The following is a 27,842-nucleotide window of genomic DNA, read 5'->3' as shown; positions in this document are numbered from 1 at the left end:
GCCTTGTGGCAAGAAAAATTCATTGCAAAAACTAATTCTACGGCAAGGTTCGTGTATTAAGACATGTCGATATTCTATTCATCTGAGTTTCAACTTCAATTCTTTGGAATGTTTGGGGTTTCCAATGTGAATTTGAAAACGAGGGACGTGAATCTCCCGAAAGTTCCATCAAATATTCAAACCTTCAATTCCATTCGGAAAATAAAGAAATCAAATGTCTACTAAATAAAAGTATTGGATCTAACGATTTGTAGTAATACAATCTAACAAACAAATTGGCACGTTTCCAATTAAATATCGTTATCTGGTCATAAGCATAAAGGGGAAATGTTCCGATCTCCATCTCACTGTACATATATCCATCTCATCGCTAAACAAAGAAATACAGCACCAAATTTGTCGCTTCTTTTTGTCAACATGCGTGCTCACTGCTGAAAAAAATCACAAAAATAATAAACAAACCAAATTCCTTTCCACTGCTTTGTTTTTGATGGGATGAAAATAGGAGCTATGAGATGAAGTGGCGAACTGTTCCCCTACTATTCGAAAATAAATGACATCATTAAAGATACTTTTAGAGATCCCAGGAAAACAAACGTGGGAAGTTTTCATGAAAACTCTATAAATACATGTGAGGATCTTGAAAATACTGCTAATCAAGTAACAAATAAAATAATTCATGGCTTCAATAACAGCTGTCCAATTAAAGAACTATCAACGGATAGAGATGTCCCTTGGTGGAATATGAGAACATCTGAAGAAACAAGCTCGCAAAATGTTCAATCAAGTTAAGCGTACTTTAAAGTGCGATGAGTATAAAAAAGCTCTTACTTCGTATAATACAGAGCTACGAAAATCAAAACGCAAAAACTGGAGGCACACCTGTGGAAATATTGAAAGAACTCCAGTAGCAGTTAGATTATAGAAAGTTTAATCGAAAGATCATTGTAAGGGTCTTGTTACTCTCAAAAATACTTCTAACGCAACAGAAATATTGAGTTTAATGATGCAAGTACACTTCCTAGGATCTCTATCGGTTTTTAATGGAGAAACGACTACCAAGAGTGTTCATACTGGGCAAGGAAACACCAGGTCAAGAATATTTGGAGAAGCCTGATGAAATGGCGGAAAGCACTGCGCAGCAAATGGCCAGGGCAGATATGCAAGATCTAGCAGGTCGTGTTTTAACTCAAGCAAATGTAGAATGGGCTGTACATTCGTTCGAACCTTATAAATCACCAGGTGCAGATGAAATCCAGTAATAGTTCAACAAAGCAAGGTTAAACTATATTCTCAAAAGCTGGCGTCAAACTCGAGTTGTGTTCATTGGATAAAAAGGGTTCCAATTGTGTTAGACCTTTCATCAAAACATCAAATCAAAATATCTAGTTTCGATTCCATTGAGTAAGTACCAATTTGCGTATCAGCATGGAAAATCGACAATAACGGCACTTTATATACATTGGTAACAAAAATAGGGAAAACTTTTGATGCCAAAGAGATTTTGTTGGCTGCATTTCTTGATATTGAAGGAGCATTTGCAATGCCTCTCATACTTCAATAAAAATGCGATGTTCAAAGGTAGCTTTGATGAGTGGAAATTCCAAATTGGAATATTAATGTTTGAGTATCGAATACGCAAGTTCATCGATGCACCCTTCGGCGAAACATGCGGCTACCCAGTAAACCACATATCGTATATGAAATGATAAATTGTATCGCATATATTGCTATTTTCTTTCACACTCGTATATGACTACTTATAAAGATGGCTAAAATATGAATAATATTGTATAAAATACCTGCGTATGCAATATTTACGATTGCGTTTATGAAAGTCTTAAACCTATATAAACAATATCAGTTTTATCGGATAAAATCAGAAATATCGTTTATGTATACAAATATTGTCATGCAAATCACATACCGATGTGCGTTGTACGTATATATCTTCCACCTTCTGCGTGTTGAGCACTGAACCACTGAACCTTACCGATTAAATAAATTTCAAAATTACTTACTTCACTCCATCCGATCTGCCAAAATTCCGATTATTGTCGTTGTAATTTTGTGCTGCCAACCATTATCGCTCAATATCTGCACTAACAGTTCATCGAACAACTAAAATGTAATTGAGCTGTTAACACAGTTCGAATATAAACACGATGAAAGACATTAGTTGGTGTGCGTAACCACCCATCTCTCAAGAGAAGGTTTTTCTCTAGCCACCGAAAGGATCGGAAAAGGTTCGTTTATCCGAAAAACCTTATCCCAATTTTATGTAGTGTGTAGTCTAATAAATGTCCCTCGAATCAACCATCAGAGTCTGCAGATTTGTGTCCACCTCAAAACCCCAGGATCGCTTTTGAACAGCCACCAAATTATACAGACCATCTTGGAGATAGATTACCAGCTCCCAAACAGTTAGAAAAACGGGAAATAACTTGTAGTCATGGAAATTCAACAATTACTGTTAGAACAGTAAAAGGTTGTCCACACGGAGTTGTGCTTTCACCTCTATTGTAGTCATTACTAGTGGACGAACTACTATAAAACATTGAAGCGCTAGCATTCGAAATAATGGGATTTACTAATACAGAATGGGATACAGTAATTATAGTACGTGGTAAATCCGAACAAGTGATTAGAGATATGATGCAATACAGGAATCTGGGGGGCCCACTGTTCGACCAGGTTCAGTAATATTTTTGGAGCTGGAGCATTGAAATCTTTTACATGTACTTCTAAACTGGTTCGAGAATGTATTCAATTACTACAACAGGTGGCTAAAAATAGTTCAATAAGTCTATTTTGGGTACCTGGGCACTGGGGAATTGAAGGTAGCGAAAAAGCAGATTTATTAACCTGACTTGGATCATCAAAACCTTTTCTAGGGCTTGTGGGTCCTCAAAATGTACCCTCAAAATGCAACTAAAGAACTAAAAAAAATGTGATTGATGAAATCCGAAAAAAAAACACAATAACAGCAAGACAATCTAAAAGGTTTATATCACCCAACAAGACTGTTACTCAAAAACTGCTCAAACTTTCTGAAAGCACTGTACTTGTGAAGCACGTTTCCACAAAAAGAGCAAATTGATCGATAAAGGATTGATAACCATCAGATGCATGGGTGATTTCTCCCAGTAAGGCAAAACATTACCTAAGATATATTCTACCTTATTAACCATTGGGATAATGCCTACAATCAGCCAGAGGAAATCACTCAAATTAATAGTGAAATGGCATAAACATTAAAAAGGGGTCTGCCACAATAGATCAACCAACGGGTCGCAGTGGAAAAGGTACCCAACAAGGAAAAAAAACTAAATAAAGTACATACAATCCTTCTGTATTTACGTTGTTAAAATTTTGCAGGAGTTGGTGAATCTTCATGCTCTCACAACACCAGTACCAGTGTTTTCGGAGGCTGTTGTTCTTATACCAAGTCATAGGTCGAGTTAGTTCGATCCCATTTTGTAACTTTAACGACCTAAACAGTAAGGTCGTTCTCAGTGTATCGTACCCTTGGTCGTACCAAATTCTTTTTGTTAATAAAAATTGTTGTTAATAGATTTTAAGCTTTAAGGTTCCTATGTACAGTAAGTGATTCGAAGAGCCGACTTGAAAAATCTCCATCTAAGGCGATTGCCGGCTGTTGTCTCAACCTGCTTTATAATTAGATTCTGGTAGTCTCCTCTAATTGCTTTATGAAGGCTGCGTCACTATGAGCCACTGGGTCTGCCTCTGCTATGATGTCCTGCTGAGTAAGATCTTACAGCTTAAAAAATCTGATTACGTTCTAGAATCCCAAAAAATCTTTGGAAATCATGGAATCAGTGATACAGAAGAGCTAATAGATAGTTGTTTCATATTGAAAACTTCTGAAACTGACGATGTTAAGCAAATTTCTTGATATTGTTCAAGAATTTTTGGGATCAAATGTTGATCTCACCAAGTTTCATCCAGTTTTGTGCAATGCCCGCCAAGTTGCGTGTGAATTACACCCGATTCTGTTTTAACACTGATTTTTTTTTACACGATCGTGAAAAAAAAACCCATACAAAATTTTTGCAAAGTTGCCCCATTTTGCATGATTCGTCGAGAAATCATAAAAAATTTTTTACACGGATTTTCGAATTTCGAACTGAAAACTTTTTTTACACGGAACGCACACAAACCCCGTGTAGAAAAGAATCGGATGTATTTAAGATTTGACGTTTGTGGAGCTCAACTGCATCTACTCAGAGTCTATTATATAGAGTTACGCAAAGAGTGAAGCCAAATCTACCTATTGAACTGTCACACCGTCTACCTATCGAGCAAAGTAAACAAATCTCGGGTACTTATTTAAAAGGACGTATGTGATTTTGTAAACAATGATTCAAACGTCGGTTTGTCCAATCTGACGACACTCCCACGCCAAATCCATTTCGTTCCGAATAACTATCAATCTGTCAAAACTCAAATGGGTCGGCTTCGAAGTAAAATTTTAACCACGATGGGAAAATAACCATCGAAGTGTCAAATTTTACCTAAAAGTTAAACGAATCGGTGGAATGGTTCACAGCCTAAGAAAGTGCATCACCACCTTCTTGTTTATCACATTGCTCGGAACAGTGAATGTAGTTGACCTCCACAAGAGAGGGCTTTATGGAACAAATAACATATCCCCAATAAGCAGTCGATTTAGTGGTGGTGGTATGACTAGAGTGAGCGCAACCATGAGTTCTGCATTCGAATCCCGTTGCAGATATATATATATATTTTTTTATAAATGCAAACTGAAAATTTTCGCGAAAAATGAGTGAGGCGTAACAATGATGAAACGAAATCACCAAGTAGGGTCGATTTGGTTTTATCTTTCGGGCTTGTTCTAGGGAAAAAAGTAGCGAGTGAAAGATGTTTCGCGACATAGACTTCGAAAAAAGATTCTTTTTCGAAATTGCTTGAAAAGTATGAAGCCTGAAATTGACCTGAATAGGCATTAATAAACATCCATTTGAATGCTGGTTAATCTGTATAAATCGATATCAAGTCAAAGTAAAAATTCTGAACTTGGGAAGGAAAAACTAAAAAATAGAAAAAAAAAACTTGGAAATGGATTCTCTCAGATTACTGTGATTCAATTGATTCCAGGAATCTTTTTTGTTTTGATAGTCTAACATCACACCCAGGTCTATTTATTCATGTCATCTTTGGTTAAAAACCACACAGACTAAAGTATCTTAATCCTATTTTTGAAGACAAGTTTACCAACATTAAAATCAAACATAACACATACAGGGGTTAGGCAAAATGATTGAGATAGGCAAAATTTGGTAAAAATTCAAATCCTTATAACTTTTTTATAAATTGATGAAATTGGACAAAACCGGAAGCATTCGACGGCAAATTTAGTCAAGATTTAGGAACATGCACGGTCACGAATACTGGCCACCGGACACCGGAGATGTTCCGGATTTTCGGAGGCCATGTCAAAAACACATTTTTCCTGCCGCTCGTATTTTTGTGTGGTTTGAAGTTACATCGATAAACACTATTTTCCTAGAAACTAGATCTTATTGAAAATTGAATGCGGGCTGTTGCGCTAAGATCCGTTGAAAAACATCCGAGATATGGCCATTTCAGTAAAACTGTATCCGGATACTATGGTCAATTATGTATATCCTTCCAATCACGTATATATTATCCGGTACCATATCAATATTGGTATCAAACTTCAAGATTTTTCAGGGAGATGCTTCAGGAAGCATATGCAGGACGATCAGTTGACCTGACCACTCTGTAGTAGGTTCCAGGTGCCCCGGGGGAAGTGGCCAATTTGAAAAACGTTCAGAACCCTATCAATATGGGTATCAAACTTCAAGATTTTTTATGAAGATGCTTCAGGAAGCATATTCAGGAAGATCAGTTGCTCTGACCACTCTGTAGTAGGTTCCAGGTGCCCCGGGGGAAGTGGCCAATTTGAAAAACGTTCAGAACCCTATCAATATGGGTATCAAACTTCAAGATTTTTCATGAAGATGCTTCAGAAAGCATATTCAGGATGATCAGTTGCCCTGACCACTCTGTAGTGGGTTCAAGGTGCCCCGGGGGAAGTGACCAATTTGAAAAACGTTCAGAACCCTATCAATATGGGTATCAAACTTCAAGATTTTTCATGGAGATGCTTCAGGAAGCATATTTAGGACGATCAGTTGCCCTGACCACTCTGTAGTAGGTTCCAGGTGCCCCGGGGGAAGTGGCCAATTTAAAAACGTTCAGAACCCTATCAATATGGGTATCAAACTTCAAGATTTTTCATGGAGATGCTTCAGGAAGCATATTCAGGACGATCAGTTGCCCTGACCACTCTGTAGTAGGTTCCAGGTGCCCCGGGGGAAGTGGCCAATTTGAAAAACGTTCAGAACCCTATCAATATGGGTATCAAACTTCAAGATTTTTCATGAAGATGCTTCAGGAAGCATATTCAGGATGATCAGTTGCCCTGACCACTCTGTAGTAGGTTCCAGGTGCCCCGGGGGAAGTGGCCAATTTGAAAAACGTTCAGAACCCTATCAATATGGGTATCAAACTTCAAGATTTTTCATGGAGATGCTTCAGGAAGCATATTCAGGACGATCAGTTGCCCTGACCACTCTGTAGTAGGTTCCAGGTGCCCCGGGGGAAGTGGCCAATTTGAAAAACGTTCAGAGCCCTATCAATATGGGTATCAAACTTCAAGATTTTTCATGAAGATGCTTCAAGAAGCATATTCAGGACGATCAGTTGCCCTGACCACTCTGTAGTAAGTTCAAAGGTGCCCCAGGGAAGTGGCCAATTTGAAAAACATTCAGAACCCTATCAATATGGGTATCAAACTTCAAGATTTTTCATGAAGATACTTCAGGAAGCATATTCAGGATGATCAAATGCTCTGACCACTCTGTAGTAGGTTCCAGGTGCCCCGTGGGAAGTGGCCAATTTGAAAACCGTTCAGAACCCTATCAATATGGGTATCAAACTTCAAGATTTTTTATGAAGATGCTTCAGGAAGCATATTCAGGATGATGAATTGCCCTGACCACTCTGCCTGATGATCAAGAGCCCCGGAGGAAGTGGCCAATTTGAAAAACGTTCAGAACCATATCAATATGGGTATCAAACTTCAATATTTTTCGAGGTGATACTTCTTAATGCATTTTAGAACCAGCAGCTGTCATAACCACTCTGCAGTAGGTTCCAGGTGTCTTGGGGAAGTGACCAATTTGCAAAATGTTCGAAACCATATCAAGTACTCAATACTCATTATCTAAGTTCAAGGTTTTTCATGGAGATGCTTTTGGACTCTCCTGTCGAATAGAGTTCGCCGCCACACGAAGTTGACCATCTACAAAACGCTCATTAGACTGGTCGGCCTCTATGGCCACGAAAGTTGGATGTTGCTGGCGAAGGACCAACGCGCCCTTGGAGTTTCCGAATGGAAGGTGTTGCGGACTATTTATGGTGGGGTGCAGATGGAAGCCAATGGAGGTGGTGGTGGAGGCCAATGAACCACGAGTTGTAACTGTTAGGAGAACTACCACATGGTACAATTTTGGCGGTTACGGTGGGCCGGGCATGTAGCCAGAATGTCAGACGACAACCCGATTGAGATGGTGCTCGATAATGATCCGACCGGTACAAGAAGAAGAGGCACGATGCGGTCACGGGGGATCGACCAAGTGTAAGATGGCCTGCCATCAATGGCAGCAGGTCGCAAGCATGACTTAGCAATTGTGTGGGGTGCTATATCTTGACATGGCCATGGTCCTATTATGGCACTTAAGGGCAAAGTGAAGCCTGCCGATTATCAAATTATTTTGGAAGACAAGGTATTTGTTGATATGATGACAAATCCTGAATATGACGTCTGTTTTCATTTTTGCGAAAGATCTGCAGGTCGCGTTCCACTTGGTCGATCCACCGTGACCGCTGCACGCCTCTTCTTCTTGTACCGGTCGGATTATTATCGAAGCATCATCTCAATCGGGTTATCGTCTGGCATTCTGGCTATATGCCCGGCCCATCGTAACCGCCAAAATTGTACCGTGTGGGTAGTTCTCCTAACAGTTACAACTCGTGGTTCATTGACCTCCACCACCACCTCCATTGTCTTCCATCTGCACCCCACCATAGATGGTCCGCAACACCTTCCATTCGGAAACTCCAAGGGCGCGTTGGTCCTTCGCCAGCAACATCCCACTTTCGTGGCCATAGAGGCAGACCAGTCTAATAAGCGTAGATGGTCAACTTCGTGCTGCGGCGATCTCTATTCGACAGAAGAGTCCAAAAGCATCTCCATGAAAAACCTTGAACTTTGATGCTCATTTTGTTATGGTTTCGAACATTTTGCAAATTGGCCACTTCCCAGGACACCTGGAACCTACTACAGAGTGATCATGACAGCTGCTGGTTCTAAAATGCATTTAAAAGTATCACCTCGAAAAATCTTGAGGTTTGATACCCTTATTGATATGGTTCTGAATATTTTTCAAATTGGCCACTTCCCCCGGGGCACCTGGAACCCACTACAGAGTGGCCAGGGCAACTGATCGTCCTGAATATGCTTCCTGAAGCATCTTCATGAAAAATCTTGAAGTTTGATACCCATATTGATAGAGTTCTGAACGTTTTTCAAATTGGCCACTTCCCCCGAGGCACCTGGAACTTACAGAGTGGTCAGAGCAACTGACCATCTTGAATATCTTCCTGAAGCATCTTCATGAAAAATCTTGATTTGATACCCATATTGATAGGGTTCTGAACGTTTTCAAATTGGCCACTTCCCCAGGGCACCTGGAACCTACTACAGAGTGATCTGGGCAACTGATCGTCCTGCATATGCTTCCTGAAGCATCTCCATGAAAAATCTTGAAGTTTGATACCAATATTGATATGGTACCGGATAATATATACGTGATTGGAAGGATATACATAATTGACCATAGTATCCGGAACCAGTTTTACTGAAATGGCCATATCTCGGATGTTTTTCAACGGATCTTAGCGCAACAGCCCGCATTCAATTTTCAATAAGATCTAGTTTCTAGGAAAATAGTGTTTATCGATGTAACTTCAAACCACACAAAAATACTAGCGGCAGAAAAAATGTGTTTTTGACATGGCCTCCGAAAATCCGGAACATCTCCGGTGTCCGGTGGCCAGTATTCGTGACCGCACATGTTCCTAAAGCTTGACTAAATTTGCCGTCGAATGCTTCCGGTTTTGTCCAATTTCATCAATTTTTTAAAAAGTTATAAGGATTTGAATTTGGGCCAAATTTTGCCTATCTCAATCATTTTGCCTAACCCCTGTATAACATACATCGTTAAACAATCTATAATAGATGTTGTTTGTTGTAACCGTAAGCAGTGCGGTGTACCGGGTCCAAAGCAATTGAGGATTGCGCAATCGGCGGCTAGGTGCGTGGAAGTTAATTTTTCGGAGTACGCTACTGCAGTCAATGTTGTCGCAGGTCAAAAATAAAAAGTCGTTTTACGTTGTACGTTCGGCGTGTGGAGAGTGTTTGCAAACCAATGAGCGCACTTATGTGCTCATTCGGTTATCGGGATTGGTCCATAGCAGCCGTCGTAATGCAGCGTACACACCAGTCAAGCAGTTTGACGAACATTGACTCCACCTCTCGTTTATTCAAACATCCATCAAATTTCACCAACAGCGACACGAATAATCAATTTATTCGACCAACAATATCACACACGAACGACCGAAGCGCCAACTTGAGCACCAACCATCAAAAAATATATGGGGGTTTGAGCAATTTCACTACAAATGCTCAAACATGTTCGGCGAACCTTGACTCCACCCCCGACAACTCAAACCAAAATCAAACTGTTTTAATTTTTTCCAACCGAGCCGCCAACTGTCAAATGGTTGTTCGAACAACTTCACACACGTTCAAACAAAGCAGCAACCGAAGGGTTTTCGTGGGGGCGGAGTCAATGTTCGTCAAACTGCTTGACTGGTGTGTACGTTGCATAATGGAAATCTGACGAAACGTTTCTGGATGCTTTCTATGCGTGATGCATGAATCGCATATGGTAAGGAGTCCATATTTTTACTCCGTGCTCAAAAATGTTTCGGACCAATGAGTAGTAAAGTGTTTTCAAAGCATAAACATCATCGAATTGTGTAGAGTTGCGGCGCTGGAAGCCAAGCATAGTGTTGGCTTTAGAGATTGTCTTGGAGATGCTCGTTGAACCGAAGCTTACTGTTCAACACTCAGCTAAAAAGACTTAAGATCATCATCAAAATCACTTATGATTTGGCGCCACAATGAATATATGTGAAAATCATAAGTTTGATTTATGACTTAGAAGGGGAAATATCCATTTCGGTACTTACAACTTCCATAACTAAAGTTATGAAAATCATAAGGAAGAATAATTGATTTTATAAGAGAAGTTAAACATTATCATAGTGATTTTTTTAACTTTAAATGAAAATATGTATTATAAATATCGGAAGTATTTTCAATAAAAATTGTAATAATGAATGCATTCTATTATTAATATAAAAATATTTTGAATAATGTTGGAAAAGGTAATAATTTAAATTTTTATTTTTTCCAAATGATCTGATATACTAACTGAAATTTATGTTTCCATGCCCACATAAAATTAACAAAGGATCGTATCAGCGCCATTGAGTGGGAATTGAATGAAAAAAAACTTGACATATCTTCATTATCAACGAAGGATTAATCAAGTTTCCAATATACATTGTTGTTAATTTGATGACCATTTTTTTTAATTCTCCTACATGGAGCCTGAAAATAAAGAAATCCAAATTATTAGATACAGAAACAACTATTTAAAGGAAACAAATGTATAAGTGTTAGCATCTAAAATGTCGCAGTTAACCGAAACGGAAATCAATTTAGCAATGTCTCACTTCCCCATCATTGCCATCGTAAACTGAATATTTTTCCTCAATAAGATCTCTTATGTGAATCATAAGTCACGGGTATGGAAATCACAAGCCATTTTTATAGTCTACATAAGTACATAATGAAACCGATAAAATACCCATCCATAAGTTGTAACTTATGGAAACCGTAAGTTATTTTGCCTTAGTGAAGGTAAGGCCAAGATCTTTCTAGAGTTAACTCCCATAAACGGTAACTGGTCCATCGAATAGTCAAATCTGATTGTTGAGTGAACACGGGAAAAAGTTATGATTCTGCATTTGGTGGCATTCGCTTGCATTCCGTTTATCTGACACCACGATGATAAGCGCACAATGACGGCTTGAAGTGCACAGCAAACTAAAGCTGACTTAACGACTAGGTAAATTTTCAGGTCATTCGCAAAAAGCAGCTTGCACGAGTGTAGCTGATCACAAATGTCGTGACTCCCCAGTGGAACGCCAGACGGAATCTCGAATTTTAACGAAGACTTTTCTTGAAGTCAAGTGCGAATTAATCCAGTTGACGATCCAAGACGGTTCAGTTTCAAAATAACAAGATCATGCGGAACTTCATCAAATGCCTTCGAAAAGTCAATGTACACAGCACATACTTGTTGTCGCTTCTCGATGCATCCAATGAACAATATTGGTTAAGCTCAGTAAATAAGAGATCGACGAGCGGTTTTGCATGAATCCATGCTAAAATTCTGATGTAACAGATTTTAACGACATGATATAGCTTATCATGCAACAGTTTTTCGAGTTCTTTGGCCAAACAGTTCAGGATCGAAATGAATCGATAATTTTCCACGGTATGTATGTGCGAACTTCCAGGCATCATGGAACACGCCATTCGCGAGTGATCGGTTGAATATTGCCAGGGCTGGGACAGCCAGCAAGGCTGCACAGTTTTTTTTATGAACGACGGTGGAATCTGATCTGAACCAGGTCCATTCGAAACGTCAACTGAATCAAGAACGTTAAAAACAGTGTCGAAACTAAGGTTTAGCTGCGGTAGATAGATGTTGAAGCTTCGAAATTCATCTAAATACTATTGCGGCGGTGAATGGTAATCTGACTCAAATACACTGCGAAATAACTCAGCACCTCTATCGGGAATCTATCCCAGCCACCATGGTCTTTGGCCCACAGCATCTTGCATTGTAACAGCGCAATGCTCCTGGCCATTTCATCAGGAGAAATCTTGAATCCTTAGTACAATAGTACAATGTAGAAAATCTTGAAATCAGTGTGCAAGTCAGTTTTTACAGACTTAATTTCGAAAGTGTTAATGAGAATCTTGGAATCGAAAAGAAGACAATTTTGGAGTTCTGAAAATCTTTTGAAAATCAAACACCATTACCAGAAAGATTTGCCTCGATATTCTTTTACAATGTTATGAAAACTCATATATGAATATGTACGTTATGTGGAAGATATAGATATTGATTTGGAAAATGTATTGGAGGTAACCACTTTCCCTTCGATGGGACTCGAACCCATGACCCTACAGTACGATAGACTGGTGCTTTAACCAACTAAGCTACGAAGAACCTCCGTCGGCCTTCGCAACCTAGCGGCTACTGAACGAGCTCGAGATTCCCAAATTGGACGCATAGTCAAATCATTCGTAATCCATTTCTCTAGCCAATACTTCCAATACTTCCGATATTCATATTGGTGTTGTGTTAAAGGAAATTGAATCCTTCTTTCCGAAACTGATAATTTTGAGTTTGACTTTGATTTTTATCTTGGATCTGGATCTAATAGAAGGCAAAAACTAAAATTTTACTTCAAATGCTAATGTCCATACATCGCCACAGTGGTTCCATTCCCTTAGAAGGGCGGTCATAAATATAAATTATGGAAGATATACGGTAAAATGGTGTACTTTTAGTATTTTTCGTGTTAAACAGCCTATTTTTTAATTATTTGGTAGGCTCAGTCATTATCATACTTTACGGAGCCGATTTCAGTATTATATGCAAAATCCAACAAACAACGTTCAATATACATTATTGATGAAGATGCGTGGGTGGGAAAATGCTTGTTAATGTGAAAGTAGTAAACGAAAATAGACCTGATTAATCCACCTAGCCGGTGTTAATGCCTTTCTAGTGCATATGAAAAAATAGTATTTTTGCTATAACTTTTAGACCCATTGTGCGATCATTGATTGATCACACATACACACACACAGACATATACCATCTGGTATCTAATACTATGGGTTTCCGGGCATCTTATAACAGTTCGTTTTTGGAACAAACATATAGCCTTGAGAAAGGCAAAACGGTTTAATAAATCAATTTAAAGTTGAATATAATACTATTATACGACGATATACTATTTAATAATCTGCACCCTGATAGATCTTAAATGACAGCTTAAAATTCAAATACCTTCTCAGAGATGCCTGAGAATGAAAATCGGGGAGGAATATCCTTTTTAGTCTCATAAAGATGACTATGATAAAGAAAACATAATACTCGTGTTCATCAATTTTGGTAATTTTTACCATCGATTATTTATTTCCAAGCTCAGTCGCAGACTGTGGTAACTGAAATGCCATTTAGGCAGCAGCCAGAAATATGAATATGCTTAAAGGATATTCAAAAAGAAATTGAAGCGGTACACGATTAAGTTGAGAAAAAAATATGATATCTGTTAAACAAACATAATTTTGTTATTTATTAGCTTTCTCGTGGACGGTTGCAGCTGAAATAGCCTTTAGATGAAAGATAGGAGTGTAAATATTTACTCAGAGGATGTTTCTGGAGGGGATTTGAAGGGGAAACATAATTTCTTAGTGGATGAAGAAGATAACAAAATTGAGTATAAAATTGTGTTTTCGTCAAAGAAACATAGTAAAGCTATTTGTTTACCATTTGCTTGGTCGCAGCTGAAATAGCTTTTAGACGACAGATTAGAGTGTAAATATTTACTCACAGGATGTTTCTGGAGGGAATTTTAAGGAGAAACATATTTTCGTAAAGGATGAAGATATCATAATTAAGAAGAAAATTGTTTTTCCGTCGAAGAAACATAGAAAAGTTATTTGTTTACCATTTGCTTGGTCGCAGCTGAATTAGCCTTTAGATGATAGAGAATAGTTTAAATATTTACTCAGGAAATGTTTCTGGAGGGGATTTGAAGGAGAAACATACTTTCTTGGAGGATGAACATAACAAAATTTAGAAAAAAATTGTTTTTCCGTCGAAGAAACACAGAAAAGTTATTTGTTTACCATTTGCTTGGTCGCAAACGGTCGCTGCTGAAATAGCCTTTAGATGACAGATTAGAGTGTAAATATTTACTCACAGAATGTTTCTGGAGGAGGGGGTCCCGTAGCGTAGTTGGCTACACGTTCGCCTTACAAGCGAATGGTCATGGGTTCGATTCCCAGCCCCTCCACCAAACCTTCGTCAGTCGCCAGATCCGCAGCCCATACGGTGGCGTTTGGGGTACGCGCCTTACCGTCACGGCTGCCTGATGACGACTGACAACTTGCTCTTCTCGGAGGCATTCCTCCAACGTTACCGGATTAATGGCAACCGAACAATGCAACGATTATTGAATACACGACATGGACAAACGGACACAATGGACTAACGATGAGGTGGACTGGCAACGACAACAATAATGGTAATGGAAATCTAAAAATAAATTCTGTGTGGATTCTGTAGAGCAGAATACCACAGTAGATCTCGGCACAGTAGCGGTTAAGTAACACAGAGTGCCTAACAAATAAATAAAGGAATAAAAAAAAAATGTTTCTGGAGGGGATTTGAAGGGGAAACATATTTTCGTAAAGGATGAAGATATCAAAATTAAGAAGAAAATTGTTTTTCCGTCGAAGAAACATAGAAAAGTTATTTGTTTATCATTTGCTTGGTCGCAGATGGTCGCAGCTGAAGTAGCCTTTAGATGATAGAGAATAGTGTAAATATTTACTCAGGAAATGTTTCTGGAGGGATCTGAAGGAAACATATTTTATTGGTGGATGAAAATAATGAAATTCATAAGAAAATTGTGAATGCGTTCATCAAACACAGTAGAGTTTTCGTTGACCATTTGCTTGGTTGCGGAAGGTATCAGCTAAAATAGCATGTAGATGACAGATTAGTGTGTAAATATTTACTCACAGGATGTTTCTGTAGGGGATTTGAAGGTAAAACATAAGCTTCATGAGGTATGCCAACATTTTCACGTATAGTTTATTTAACTGGATTATCTTCAATTCGAAGCCTTATACAGGTCATATTAGCTCAAATTTTACCAAAATGACGATTGAATCTTATATAGTATACCATAACGTAGCTTTTTAGGGATAACTTGTTGAATTTCGATAAAGTCATGTTTTTGGATTTATGACCTATGGGGGAACCACTGTGCATCGGTAGCATCAGACCAGACATGCTGTAAACAATATTTTTCCTTCGTTGAAAATGTGTTCTCTCTTCCAATGCCAAAATGATTTATATTGTTAATATGCTTTTCTAACAACGTCAATACAACTGGGATAATCTTCTACTATTAATTCGTTCGAAACCTTAGAACACGTTTCGAAAATAAAAACAAGAAATTAAAATCTCCGTGAATCAGAAACAGTTAAAATTAATATTTTACGGGACTCATATTTTACGGTTCCTTTTGAAATGGGCCTTAAATGCAGTTACTTTTAAGATGGAACAAATCGACTTTAGCTCCCACAAGAAACATCTAGATTTTATGACCCATATCTTCATCTAGATTCTAGTTGTTGTTGTGTTACTCACCATCTTGAAAGACCCGTTCCACGTTCAGTCCGTAGGTGGCACACGTTTCGTAGTACGAACACCGCTTGAGATCCTGGGCCAGCTTTCGCGCTCGGGCATCGTCGATAACCCGGGGTGATCGCTCGCTGATGGCATCTAAAAGTAACGAAGAAAAACACGTTCAGAAGGTTTGTTCTTTCCTATCATTTGGTATTGCACGCGATAACCCACCTTGCGTCCCAACGAGGATGATCGGAATCTCTGCGCTATTCCGGTAGTGGGACATTTTGGTGTAGTACGTATAGACGGCGTTGAAGCTCTGCTCGTTCTCCAGACTGAACACGAAGATGACGGCGTCCACCCAGGCGGCAAACTGCGGAATAAATCGCAATAGAAGAAAAAGGGAAATCAAAGATGCGAATATGGTTACTTTGTGGGTTATGGGTTTGCTACTACCGGGGGATGTATCTGAGTGCTATTTTGGGCGTCACATACTGCCAACGTAATTGATTTGTCACGGTGGTGCGATAAATCATACAAACATGTATTGTAGGGTGCTGTCAATACGATACACCGCGCGGCTGTTGTAATGCTTCCAAAAGCGCATTTGCACAAAATTCCACGCGGCGTTTCATAGTCGAAAGGAACAACCGCACCTTAGGAAACGCCGCAATGGTATCTCCCCATAAGAATCGAGTATACTGGCAGCAAAAAGTGCGGTGCGTCGTTTCCCAAAGGGAGCGCCGCGTGTAATTTTGGGCAAATGCGTTAATATTATATATGGAATCGCGAGTACTATCAAAGCACAGTGAAGTTCCCTTTCTTTTTTCGAAATCGATTCAGGTTTGTCCCTTTTGTTCGTTTTTGAAAATCCGAGCCGAAAAAGGACACGTTTGTTGCGAGCCAGGGGGAAGAGTACATTAAAGCGATTTCGGGTGCACATTATTAACTAAACGGCAAAGAGGGCATCCAGCGACAAGAGGGATCTATTTACCGGGATGAAAAGGGAGAAAAGTGCGCAATTTCTTCGGATTTCTATAGAAACAAGAAAGTTATCTGATTGATCTTGAAGTATTTATGATTGATCCGTCTCGTTTTTTTTCAATTTTTAAGAAATCCGTTGCAAAAGAACCTCATAAACAAACAGCTGATTTCCGGAAATCAGTGGGTCACTGTCACCTTTTTTGACGGTTCAGACTTCATCAAAAACGCCAAGGGGTGGCCGCATGACGTTCGAGAAGACGGAAAACAAAAGAAACCAGCAAGGTCACAGAGAGGAAAATCATGCGGTGGAAAGACCAAAACAAAGGATTTCGCTTTCATGTACCCGTTTAATTCGAAGGCGAAACGACGATGGATTGTTTTAATTATTTTACTTTCAGACATGGCGTAAAAGTCGACAACTTTTGAATGAAGAAGACGAAATTAAAAGACCGACTACAAGGTCAGACGTTTTCATAACGATGCGACATTATTTAATCATACAGTAGGGTGGATCAGCCGATTTGGGATCAGAACAAAACCAAAGTTTGTTAAATTAATTTTATGTGAAGACACCTAGTCCAAGAAAACATCATTTTTCGTTCCATAAAAATAGGAAATAAAGGTATGTAGGTATTTTATCAAATTATCGCAGTAACCTTCGGTCAGGGTTTGCTACCATGGTTGCGTGGTAATAAACATCAGATACTGCATGTGTTCACGTGTAGAAATAATGAGACAATGATCAAAGCCGATGGCGCGCGCATAACTCTCCCTTTTGTTTCCGTGCTGTCCAGTAGTAGCGAATGCGTGTATTTAGCTAAAACTGGAAACGGAAATGAACGATATCCAGCTCTATGGCTTTTGCGAGTCCGTAAATCATCCGACAGTCCATTCGCACACAGTGGGTAGAGATGGCACCTGCAGGTAAACAAATGATTCTGGCGCGCCGTAAATCTTGTTGAACGTTATGAATGCTTTTCACCACACAGCAAGCAGTGCCAAAATCCCGTCGTCATAGAGATGTTATAGGTAACCAAAGCGCAAAATTGTAACAACTTCCTGGGTTTTCGGTGAATCGCTTTTTTTTTTTGGAAAAACCAACCTCAAAAACAAATAAACACAAATCATTCGGCACCCCATGCGATCTGTCAGCCGGGCGATGATTTACGCCCGAAACGACCCCGCATCGCGTACCTCATTGTTCCCGGCTAATGGCCATTTTTTCGACAATGCTTCCACCCAAAACAACGGCGCTAATGAAGACTTCCGTTTCGAATGGTTGCAATAACTTACAAATTGTGCAATTCGTGGCTGCGTTTGTCGCCTGCCTGTAACGGTTACAGCACGATGACCCCTTTCGCACTACACTCCAAAAGCAGGGGGTTGTAAACCGTGAACTTCACTACTGGAAACATTGAACTTGACTGACTGACTGTGGCAGCAAACCTGGGTTATACATGCGACAAGGCGTCACGTCGGCACAGGAAGTTGTCTAGCCGCTCGCCACCGAGTCTGCCGGACTTGAGGAGGTTGATATTTCACCTTTTACCTATTTCGAGTATTTGGAAAACAACCAAAATTTGCATAAGGCGCAGGCGCCACACCAGAGCGTCAGCACGGTTCATCATCGGTAACCCACCCACCCTCTCGTCGAGAGTTGTGCTCTTGTTGATGCGACTTACAAAATGCGACGTGGTCGTATTTACCTCGAAGAACCAACGCCACTGCCATAATACGAGACTTGTGTGTTTCCTTCTGCAGGCGGACCGCGCGAGTAGAACGAGCACGGGTTGATGAATCATTCATTGCACTATGCGTCGTCCGCTGCTGGTCTGGCGCTCTGCTGTATTGACTGGGCAGGTGAAGAAAAAGTTCGCTGCCCGCAGAAGAGGGTATCCTCTCCAGACTATAGTGTTGGCAACTTGAATGAAGAACATTTTGGAATGTGTGTTGAAAGAATAAGCTCTTCTCATATTGCAGCAGAAGATATTGGATTATGTCAAGCAAAATATGAGCTCACTTGGAAATATTTTTTATAAAATCATCAAGTAAAATTGAAATATTTGAAGATATAAAGGCCTTAGACCTAAGATATCTCTATAATAAATATCTGAATGTTAGTTAGATCGGAGATTTAGCTAATTGGAATTGAAATGATTTGGTTTAACTTTCGATTTGGATTGGATTTGGATTGGATTTGGATTGGATTTGGATTAGATTAAGATTGGATGAGATTATATTTGGATTGTATTTGTATTGGATTGGGATTGGTTTGAATTGGATTTGGATTGAATTTGAATTGGATTTGAATTGAATTTGAATTGAATTTGGATTGGATTTATATTGGATTTGGATTGGATTTGGATTGGATTTGGATTGGATTTGGATTGGATTTGGATTGGTTTTGGATTGGATTTGGATTGGATTTGGATTGGATTTGGATTGGATTTGGATTGGATTTGGATTGGATTTGGATTGGTTTTGGATTGGATTTGGATTGGATTTGGATTGGATTTGGATTGGATTGGATTTGGATTGGATTTGGATTGGATGTGGATTGGATTTGGATTGGATTTGGATTGGATTGGATTGGTTTGGATTGGTTTGGTTGGTTTGGATTGGTTTGGATTGGTTTGGATTGGTTTGGATTGGTTTGGATTGGTTTGGATTGGTTTGGATTGGTTTGGTTGGTTGGATTGGATTTGGATTGGTTTGGATTGGTTTGGATTGGTTTGGATTGGTTTGGATTGGTTTGGATTGGTTTGGATTGGTTTGGATTGGTTTGGATTGGATGTGGTTTGGATTGGTTTGGATTGGTTTGGATTGGTTTGGATTGGTTTGGATTGGATTGGATTGGGTTTGGTTTGGTTGCGTTTGGATTGGACTTGGATTGGACTTGGATTGGATCTGGATTGGTTTGGATTGGTTTGGTTGGTTTGGATTGGTTTGGATTGGTTTGGATTGGTTTGGATTGGTTTGGATTGGTTTGGATTGGTTTGGTTGGTTTGGATTGGTTTGGTTGGTTTGGATTGGTTTGGGATTGGTTTGGATTGGTTTGGATTGGTTTGGATTGGTTTGGATTGGTTTGGATTGGTTTGGATTGGTTTGGATTGGTTTGGATTGGTTTGGATTGGATTTGGATTGGTTTGGATTGGTTTGGATTGGTTTGGATTGGTTTGGATTGGTTTGGATTGGTTTGGATTGGTTTTGGATTGGTTTGGATTGGTTTGGATTGGTTTGGATTGGTTTGGATTGGTTTGGATTGGGTTTGGTTGGTTTGGATTGGTTTGGATTGGATGTGGATTGGTTTGGATTGGTTTGGATTGGTTTGGATTGGTTTGGATTGGTTTGGTTTGGTTTGGTTGGTTTGGATTGGTTTGGTTGGTTTGGATTGGTTTGGATTGGTTTGGATTGGTTGGTTTGGATTGCGTTTGGATTGGACTTGGATTGGATCTGGATTGGTTTGGATTGGTTTGGATTGGTTTGGATTGGTTTGGATTGGTTTGGTTTGGATTGGTTTGGATTGGTTTGGATTGGTTTGGATTGGTTTGGATTGGTTTGGATTGGTTTGGATTGGTTTGGATTGGTTTGGTTGGTTTGGATTGGTTTGGATTGGTTTGGATTGGTTTGGATTGGTTTGGATTGGTTTGGATTGGATTTGGATTGGTTTGGTTGGTTTGGTTGGTTTGGATTGGTTTGGATTGGTTTGGATTGGTTTGGTTGGTTTGGATTGGTTTGGATTGGTTTGGATTGGTTTGGATTGGTTTGGTTGGTTTGGATTGGTTTGGTTGGTTTGGTTGGTTTGGATTGGTTTGGATTGGTTTGGATTGGTTTGGATTGGTTTGGATTGGTTTGGATTGGTTTGGATTGGTTTGGATTGGTTTGGTTTGTATTGGATTTGGATTGGTTTGGATTGGTTTGGTTTGGATTGGTTTGGATTGGTTTGGATTGGTTTGGATTGGTTTGGTTGGTTTGGATTGGTTTGGATTGGATGTGGATTGGTTTGGATTGGTTTGGATTGGTTTGGATTGGTTTGGATTGGTTTGGATTGGTTTGGATTGGTTTGGATTGGTTTGGATTGGTTTGGATTGGTTTGAATTTTGTTTGGATTGGTTTGGATTGGTTTGGATTGGTTTGGATTGGTTTGAATTGGTTTGGTTGGTTTGGATTGGTTTGGATTGAAATTGGATTGGTTGGATTGGTTTGGTTTGGATGTGGATTGGTTTGGATTGGTTTGGATTGGTTTGGATTGGTTTGGATTGGTTTGGATTGGTTTGGATTGGTTTGGATTGGATTTGGATTGGTTTGGATTGGTTTGGTTGGTTTGGATTGGTTGGATTGGTTTGGATTGGACTTGGATTGGTTTGGATTGGTTTGGTTTGGATTGGTTTGGATTGGTTTGGATTGGTTTGGATTGGTTTGGATTGGTTTGGATTGGTTTGGATTGGTTTGGATTGGTTTGGTTGGTTTGGATTGGTTTGGATTGGTTGGGGTTCGATTTGGATTGGTTTGGATTGGTTTGGATTGGTTTGGATTGGTTTGGATTGGTTTGGATTGGTTTGGTTGGTTTGGATTGGTTTGGATTAGATTTGGATTGGACTTGGATTGGTTTGGATTGGTTTGGTTTGGATTGGTTTGAATTGGTTTGGATTGGTTTGGATTGGTTTGGATTGAAATTGGATTGGTTTGGATTGGTTTGGTTTGGATGTGGATTGGTTTGGATTGGTTTGGATTGGTTTGGATTGGTTTGGATTGGTTTGGATTGGTTTGGATTGGATTTGGATTGGATTTGGATTGGATTTGGATTGGATTTGGATTGGATTTGGATTGGATTTGGATTGGACTTGGATTGGATTTGGATTGGATTTGGATTTGGATTGGATTTGGATTGGATTTGGATTGGATTTGGATTGGATTTGGATTGGATTTGGATTGGATTTGGATTGGATTTGGATTGGATTTGGATTGGATTTGGATTGGATTGGGATTGGATTTGGATATGGATTAAATTTGGATTTAGATTGGATTGGATTGGATTTGAATTTGGATAGAAGTTCGATTGGATATGGATTTGGTTTGGATATGGATTTGGCTTAGATTAAGATTTTATTTGGGTTGAATTTGGATTTAAATTAGATTAAATTTGAATTAAAATTGGATTCGGTTTGCGCTTTGGATGTGACTAAGATTTGATTTATATTTGAATTTAATTTTCAATCAATTCCGAACCGCAATCCAAATCCGATTTTTATCCAAACTCAATCTTATTTAAATCAAAATTTGATCTAAGTCTAATTTAATTAATATTCAATCTAAATCCAAGTCCAACCTAAACTTAATCCAAATCCAATCCTAATGGATTTGAATTGAATTTGGATTTTATTTGAATTGGATTTAAGATTTCCTTCAATTCGTAAGCTTTGTTGTACCACCTCTCTATTTTTTAATATTTTAGACTCCTAACCGAGCAATATTGTGACATATGGCATAACTCGACTCCTGCGGAAGCTTAAACCCTCCCAGTGCCGCAGCCAGTCTTGTAGATCCCGCTCCCGGGATATTAAAATCGCTTCGGGCCAACAAGTCATTACCCCACACCACAAAACTGAAAATTTCTGCATTCCATCTTCCATCTGCGAATGAATAGACGACGCAGGTGGGTGTGAAATGCAGAAGCAGTCTATAAAGAGGCTCTGCAATCAACACGACCGTGTCTAGAAGCACTCGAGACACACGTTCTTTGACGTCGGTGGGCCTCCCTCTCACGGAACAAGAGCGCTACTTGACGACAAACATGACGGTCCAACAAACATACCTACAGGATGCTTTATATTAAAAAGTGAAAATGGAGCATAGAGGTTAGGTCATTCATTACTAAACAAACTTGTTTCATTGAACGCAAGATCCATCGCAAGCAGTGATCAAAAGCAAATTGGTGGGATATTTTGTCACTTGGATTAGCAGTTTCAGGAACAACTGCATTCCGCAATTAGATCAGACACTTTTTAACCTTTATTATGCATATTTCGAATGACACATCTTGTAAGCAAAAGTGAAGCAAACATCGGATCTACTGTTGGCGAAGGAAGCATATTTACATATGAACGTTGCAGCGGGCTTTTCCATTCGCAAGGATCCCACTCACGAAGGGGGAACTTCGATCACACCTTCCGAGCAGACACCGTCGTCAGATTGCATCATCGACATCGTCTTCGGCAAACGCGCGCGTCATTCAGGCGTTTCAGCAAGAGCCTGGCGGCAATACGGTGTCGAGGACCTGAGATTAGATTAGATTTCAATTGCGATTTTCTTTAATTACAGGGCCGGTGTTCTGGTTGGCATTTTTCGGCTTCCAGCTTTCAAGAGATAGGCGGAACGGACCCGTTTGTGTGTGTGGTTGGCGTGACGTCAATTAGGGTGTGAATTATAAATTTGTCGGCTAATTTGAAAGAAAACAGAAATTGGGTTTTGAAGGGTGCGAAATGCGAATATTTTGAGCGCTTAGCAAAATTGAATTTATTTCAATTGCCCGGGTGAACAACCTCGTCTGTTTTCTATTTCAACGTTCTACTGAGTATTTTTTAAGTAATCTTATCAAGGTTATGTGCCTTACGCCACTGTAGATAACTTTGCTTTGCTTCGAACTATAAGCCATAATCCGTTCATACAGCAAGCAATATACAATTGCCTAAAACTGAGGTTTTTACCTTCTACTGAAATAAACACAACGGCGAATTAATGAAGCGATAAATAACAAATTTTTAGCTCCATTTCAATTTGCATATCCAAAATGGTGCGCGAACAGACTATTCAACTAGGACGTTAATTCCTATATCCATTCACAGCACAGCTGATTAGCATCTAAATCGGATATTTATATCCCGTGCGCTCCTGTATTCAATCCCATTCCGCGGATTGTAACTGAAAAATCAATAAATCGTAAAAATACAATGCGTATCAATAGTTTTCCCGGTTCAAAAAAATTAAAGTTCCACCCCATTGACACACAACAGGCCAACACCGTGCTAAGGATCATCCAACGATCGAATAATTTGCGTGACAGCAAATCAACCGTAGCTAAAATACCTACTTTTTTATCTCCACAATGAAGATGATCGCCAATGTTCGCTTCATTTGCATTCGTTGCACAATTTCTGCACTGCAAAAGTCATCCAGCCAGGGCACTATTGGGACTGGGTGCACGGAATAATGGAACCGATACGTCCCAGACCTAATCAATTAACGCATCATTATGCATGTTTTTTTCACTCTCTTTGCAATGGTTACATTCGGAAGATGATGCGAGTCCCGTATGGGCTTCGTTATGGGGTATGCAAATAGAAATTTTCCATGCTGCAGTATGCAAATTAGACTGCCGCTGACGCGTGTGCCATTCATTTTCCCTCCGTCGCGTCATCGTGTTCGATTCATCCCTCGGACCTCCGAAGTTCGAATCGTTAGGGTGAGACTAACTTTCTTTTCGTTTGGTCGATTGGTTTCAAAGTTCAAACAGTTTTTAAAATGCAAATATACCGGATAAAGATTGTCAGGTTGCGGAATTCCAGATGCTCAAAAATGTAAGTGCATCTTCTAATGTAGCAATATTATTATTTATGATTTGAAATGTTCAAATTCGCTACAAAGGCAAGATTGAAATAGAGGAAATCTTGCACACGCTAACCTAAACATTTGACCCACCCTGTTGATCATCGGTTCGATTTGAATGCGTTATTGTTACACATATTCAATTCGCAGATTTTTTTCCATATCCTTTTTTACATTCGCCGATGCTATCGCGACGTGCAATTAGGTTGCAATTTGTGTATTATTTTCGTTGATTTTAATGACTTTTTATTGTTATGCGCTATCGGAGTGCGGAAGTATGATGACGTGAGCGGTGGTGTTGTTGAACAGCGAAAACACATGTAGATAGGTGCCCAGCTTGGTGGGGTGACGAAGAATAAATCGAAGGAATAAACTAGAGGGCTATTGGAAAAGGAAGGACTATTATGCATTGTTTGTCGTTTTCCGATATAGAAAACTGAAGATTTAAAACCAAGTCCAAGAGCATCTGTCAGCATTTGAATCTGTTCCATTCTGTTCACAATGAAAAGAATCAATGCATTAACTTGGTACATTAGTGCATTCACTGACGATCGATCGATCTTCATGCTTAGAATTCTTTTCCATAGTCTATCTAGGAAATATATTGATAAAAACTCCTAACGTCTTATTAATGAGATCCCTGCTTTAAGCCACATCATGCCTTATATTTGGTGAGTTCGTTCCATCAAAAATTATTTGGAATCCCCAATAAAAAAAATTCACGAGAAATTCTAGCGTATAGGAGGCGCGCATTACAAAAAAAAAGTATTTTGGTCAAAAAATTTAAGCCCAAACTGGCACATTTTTGGAAGGAAATTTTACGGAATTTTTACGAGCAATTTTTTTTTTTTTTAATCTTTATCAACGTGATTTTTTTAAATTATAAAGTTCATCACGATATTTACGAGCAATTGTTCCATTTGTCCGGGAAATTCTTCGGAATTTCTTTCGGGAAACTCTTTCATCGGGAAACTCTTAGGAATTTCGGAAAATTCTTTGGAATTTCCTTCCTTCCTGCTTTGAAATTTCCTTCGCGAAAATCATTGCAATTTCCTTCGCGAAAATCATTGGAATTTCTTTCGGGAAATTCTTTGGAATTTCCTTCGGGAAATTCTTTGGAATTTCCTTCGGGAAATCCTTTGGAATTTCCTTCGGGAAATTCTTCGGAATTTCCTTCGGGAAATTCTTTGGAATTTCCTTCGGGAAATTCTTCGGAATTTCCTTCGAAAGTTCTTCGGAATTTCCTTCGAAAATTCTTCGGAATTTCCTTCGGGAAATTCTTCGGTATTTCCTTCGGGAAATTCTTCGGAATTTCCTTCGGAATTTCATTCGGGAAATTCTTCGGAATTTCCTTCGGGAAATTCTTCGGAATTTCCTTCAAGAAATTCTTCGGAATTTCCTTCGGGAAATTCTTCGGAATTTCCTATGGGAAATTCTTCGAAATTTCTTTCGGGAAATTCTTCGAAATTTCCTTCGGGAAGTTCTTCGAAATTTCCTTTGGGAAGTTCTTCGGGAAATTCTTCGGAATTTCCTTCGGGAAATTCTTCGGAATTTCCCTCAGAAAATACTTCGGAATTTCCCTCGGGAAATTGGAAATCGGAAAATTTCTTTCGGGAAATTGTTCGGAATTTCCTTCGGGAAATTCTTTGGAATTTCCTTGGGAAATTCTTCGGAATTTAATTCGGGAAATTCTTCGGAATTTCCTTCGGGAAATTCTTCGGAATTTCCTTCGGGAAATTCTTGGAATTTCCTTCGGGAAATTCTTTGGAATTTCCTTCGGGAAATTCTTTGGAATTTTCTTCGGGAAATTCTTTGGAATTTCCTTCGGGAAATTCTTCGGAATTAACTTCGGGAAATTCTTCGGAATATCCTTCGGGAAATGCTTCGGGATTTCCTTCGGGAAATTCTTCGGAAAATTCCTCGGAATTTCCTTCGGGAAATTCTTTGGAATTTCCTTCGGGAAATTCTTTGGAATTTCTTTCGGGAAATTCTTTGGAATTTCTTTCGGGAAATTCTTTGGAATTTCCTTCGGGAAATTCTTCGGCATTCCCTTCGGGAAATTCTTCGGCATTTCCTTCGAAAAATTCTTCGGCATTTCCTTCGGGAAATTCTTCGGAATTTCCTTCGGAAATTTCTTCTTATTTTCCTTCGGCAAATTCTTCTTAATTTCCTTCGGGAAATTCTTCGGAATTTCCTTCGGGAAATTCTTCGGAATTTCCTTCGGGAAATTCTTCGGAATTTCCTTCGGGAAATTCTTCGGAATTTCCTTCGGGAAATTCTTCGGAATTTCCTTCGGGAAATTCTTCGGAACTTCCTTCGGGAAATTCTTCGGAATTTCCTTCGGGAAATTCTTCGGAATTTCCTTCGGGAAATTCTTTGGAATTTCCATCGAGAAATTCTTCGGAATTTCCTTCGGGAAATTCTTCGGAATTTCCATCGAAAAATTCTTCGGAATTTCCATCGGGAAATTCTTCGGAATTTCCATCGGGAAATTCTTCGGAATTTCCATCGGGAAATTCTTCGGAATTTCCATCGGGAAATTCTTCGGAATTTCCATCGGGAAATTCTTCGGAATTTCCATCGGGAAATTCATCGGAATTTCCATCGGGAAATTCATCGGAATTTCCATCGGGAAATTCTTCAGAATGTCTTGTTAATTATCTAAAAAGGGCTACATGTCTCCCATTGTAGTTTGTCATAAATCACGCTAATGGAACACTTGTTCAATGTTCATAGTCAAGATTGAATATCAAACACTCGATATTTGCAAACAAAGCGAGTACAACAGCACTTGATGTCTGCTCGAGTAGTAAAATTATTTTTCTAATTCTATCTCACATTCATACCGTTCAGTGCAGTGTGTCAAGTGGCGTCTACTGCTGTGGAAGATATTTATACGACACCGGCGCACTGTTTTGTCGAGGTGCTCCAGTTTTCATTACCAGCCCGTCACTCACCCACATGGAGACAACCCATTCAGTGCTGTAGCGCCAACTTATGCGGAGCTGCACCACGCTCCGTTCAGTTGTTGGCCACATGAAATCGATTAGCATCAAAGGTGAGCGCTACCGTAAATGGAAGCTTGGTCAATATCTTTTCTACAGGAGTGACATTGAATACGGGCGCCAGGTGCCCCGGGTTCAGCTGAGCTCATGTGCAGTCAGTTAATTGACGATTAAAGGTTGCATGAAGAAGAAGAAGTCGAAGGATGATATTTGAAAAATATTGCATGGGGAAGCATACGGGAAGTTTTTTAAAACTCTTCTCAAAAATTCTAGGAGCAATTTAATTAAAACCGGTTAGGGGCTGTCCATACTGACCAAAACCTGTCCACGTGGTATATGGATAGCCCCTTAGCAGTACGGGGTTGGACTTTCCTTCTACTGAACAATAAACGCAATTTTTCGATTTCAAATTTTATTTTATGATATCATACTTGATACACAGTATAAGAAAAGTCCAACCCCGTACTTCCGTCGAAACCATTAAGATAGGTACGACCCGACGTGGGAGAGTAAACAAGTGTCATTGCTTCCCAACCCT

The 27,842-nt window shown here is 39.4% G+C and overlaps 1 protein-coding gene across 1 annotated transcript in view; it reads right to left on the bottom strand.

Annotated features, from left to right (window-relative positions):
- Window positions 1-27,842, bottom strand: part of LOC134213549 (centaurin-gamma-1A) — a 103,751-nt gene that overhangs the window by 9,112 nt on the left and 66,797 nt on the right. Inside the window, exons 3-4 of the mRNA XM_062692690.1 lie at window positions 15,942-16,083; window positions 15,732-15,866 (exon numbers count right to left, since the gene is read on the bottom strand). Of these exons, the coding sequence (XP_062548674.1) occupies window positions 15,732-15,866; window positions 15,942-16,083 (277 nt within the window). The remainder of the gene's footprint in view (window positions 1-15,731; window positions 15,867-15,941; window positions 16,084-27,842) is intronic.

Source organism: Armigeres subalbatus, chromosome 2, assembly GCF_024139115.2.
Source record: "Armigeres subalbatus isolate Guangzhou_Male chromosome 2, GZ_Asu_2, whole genome shotgun sequence".
Lineage (NCBI taxonomy): Eukaryota > Metazoa > Arthropoda > Insecta > Diptera > Culicidae > Armigeres > Armigeres subalbatus.
The sequence above is the reverse complement of the archived record's forward strand: the minus strand, read 5'-3'. Positions and strand labels throughout refer to the sequence as shown.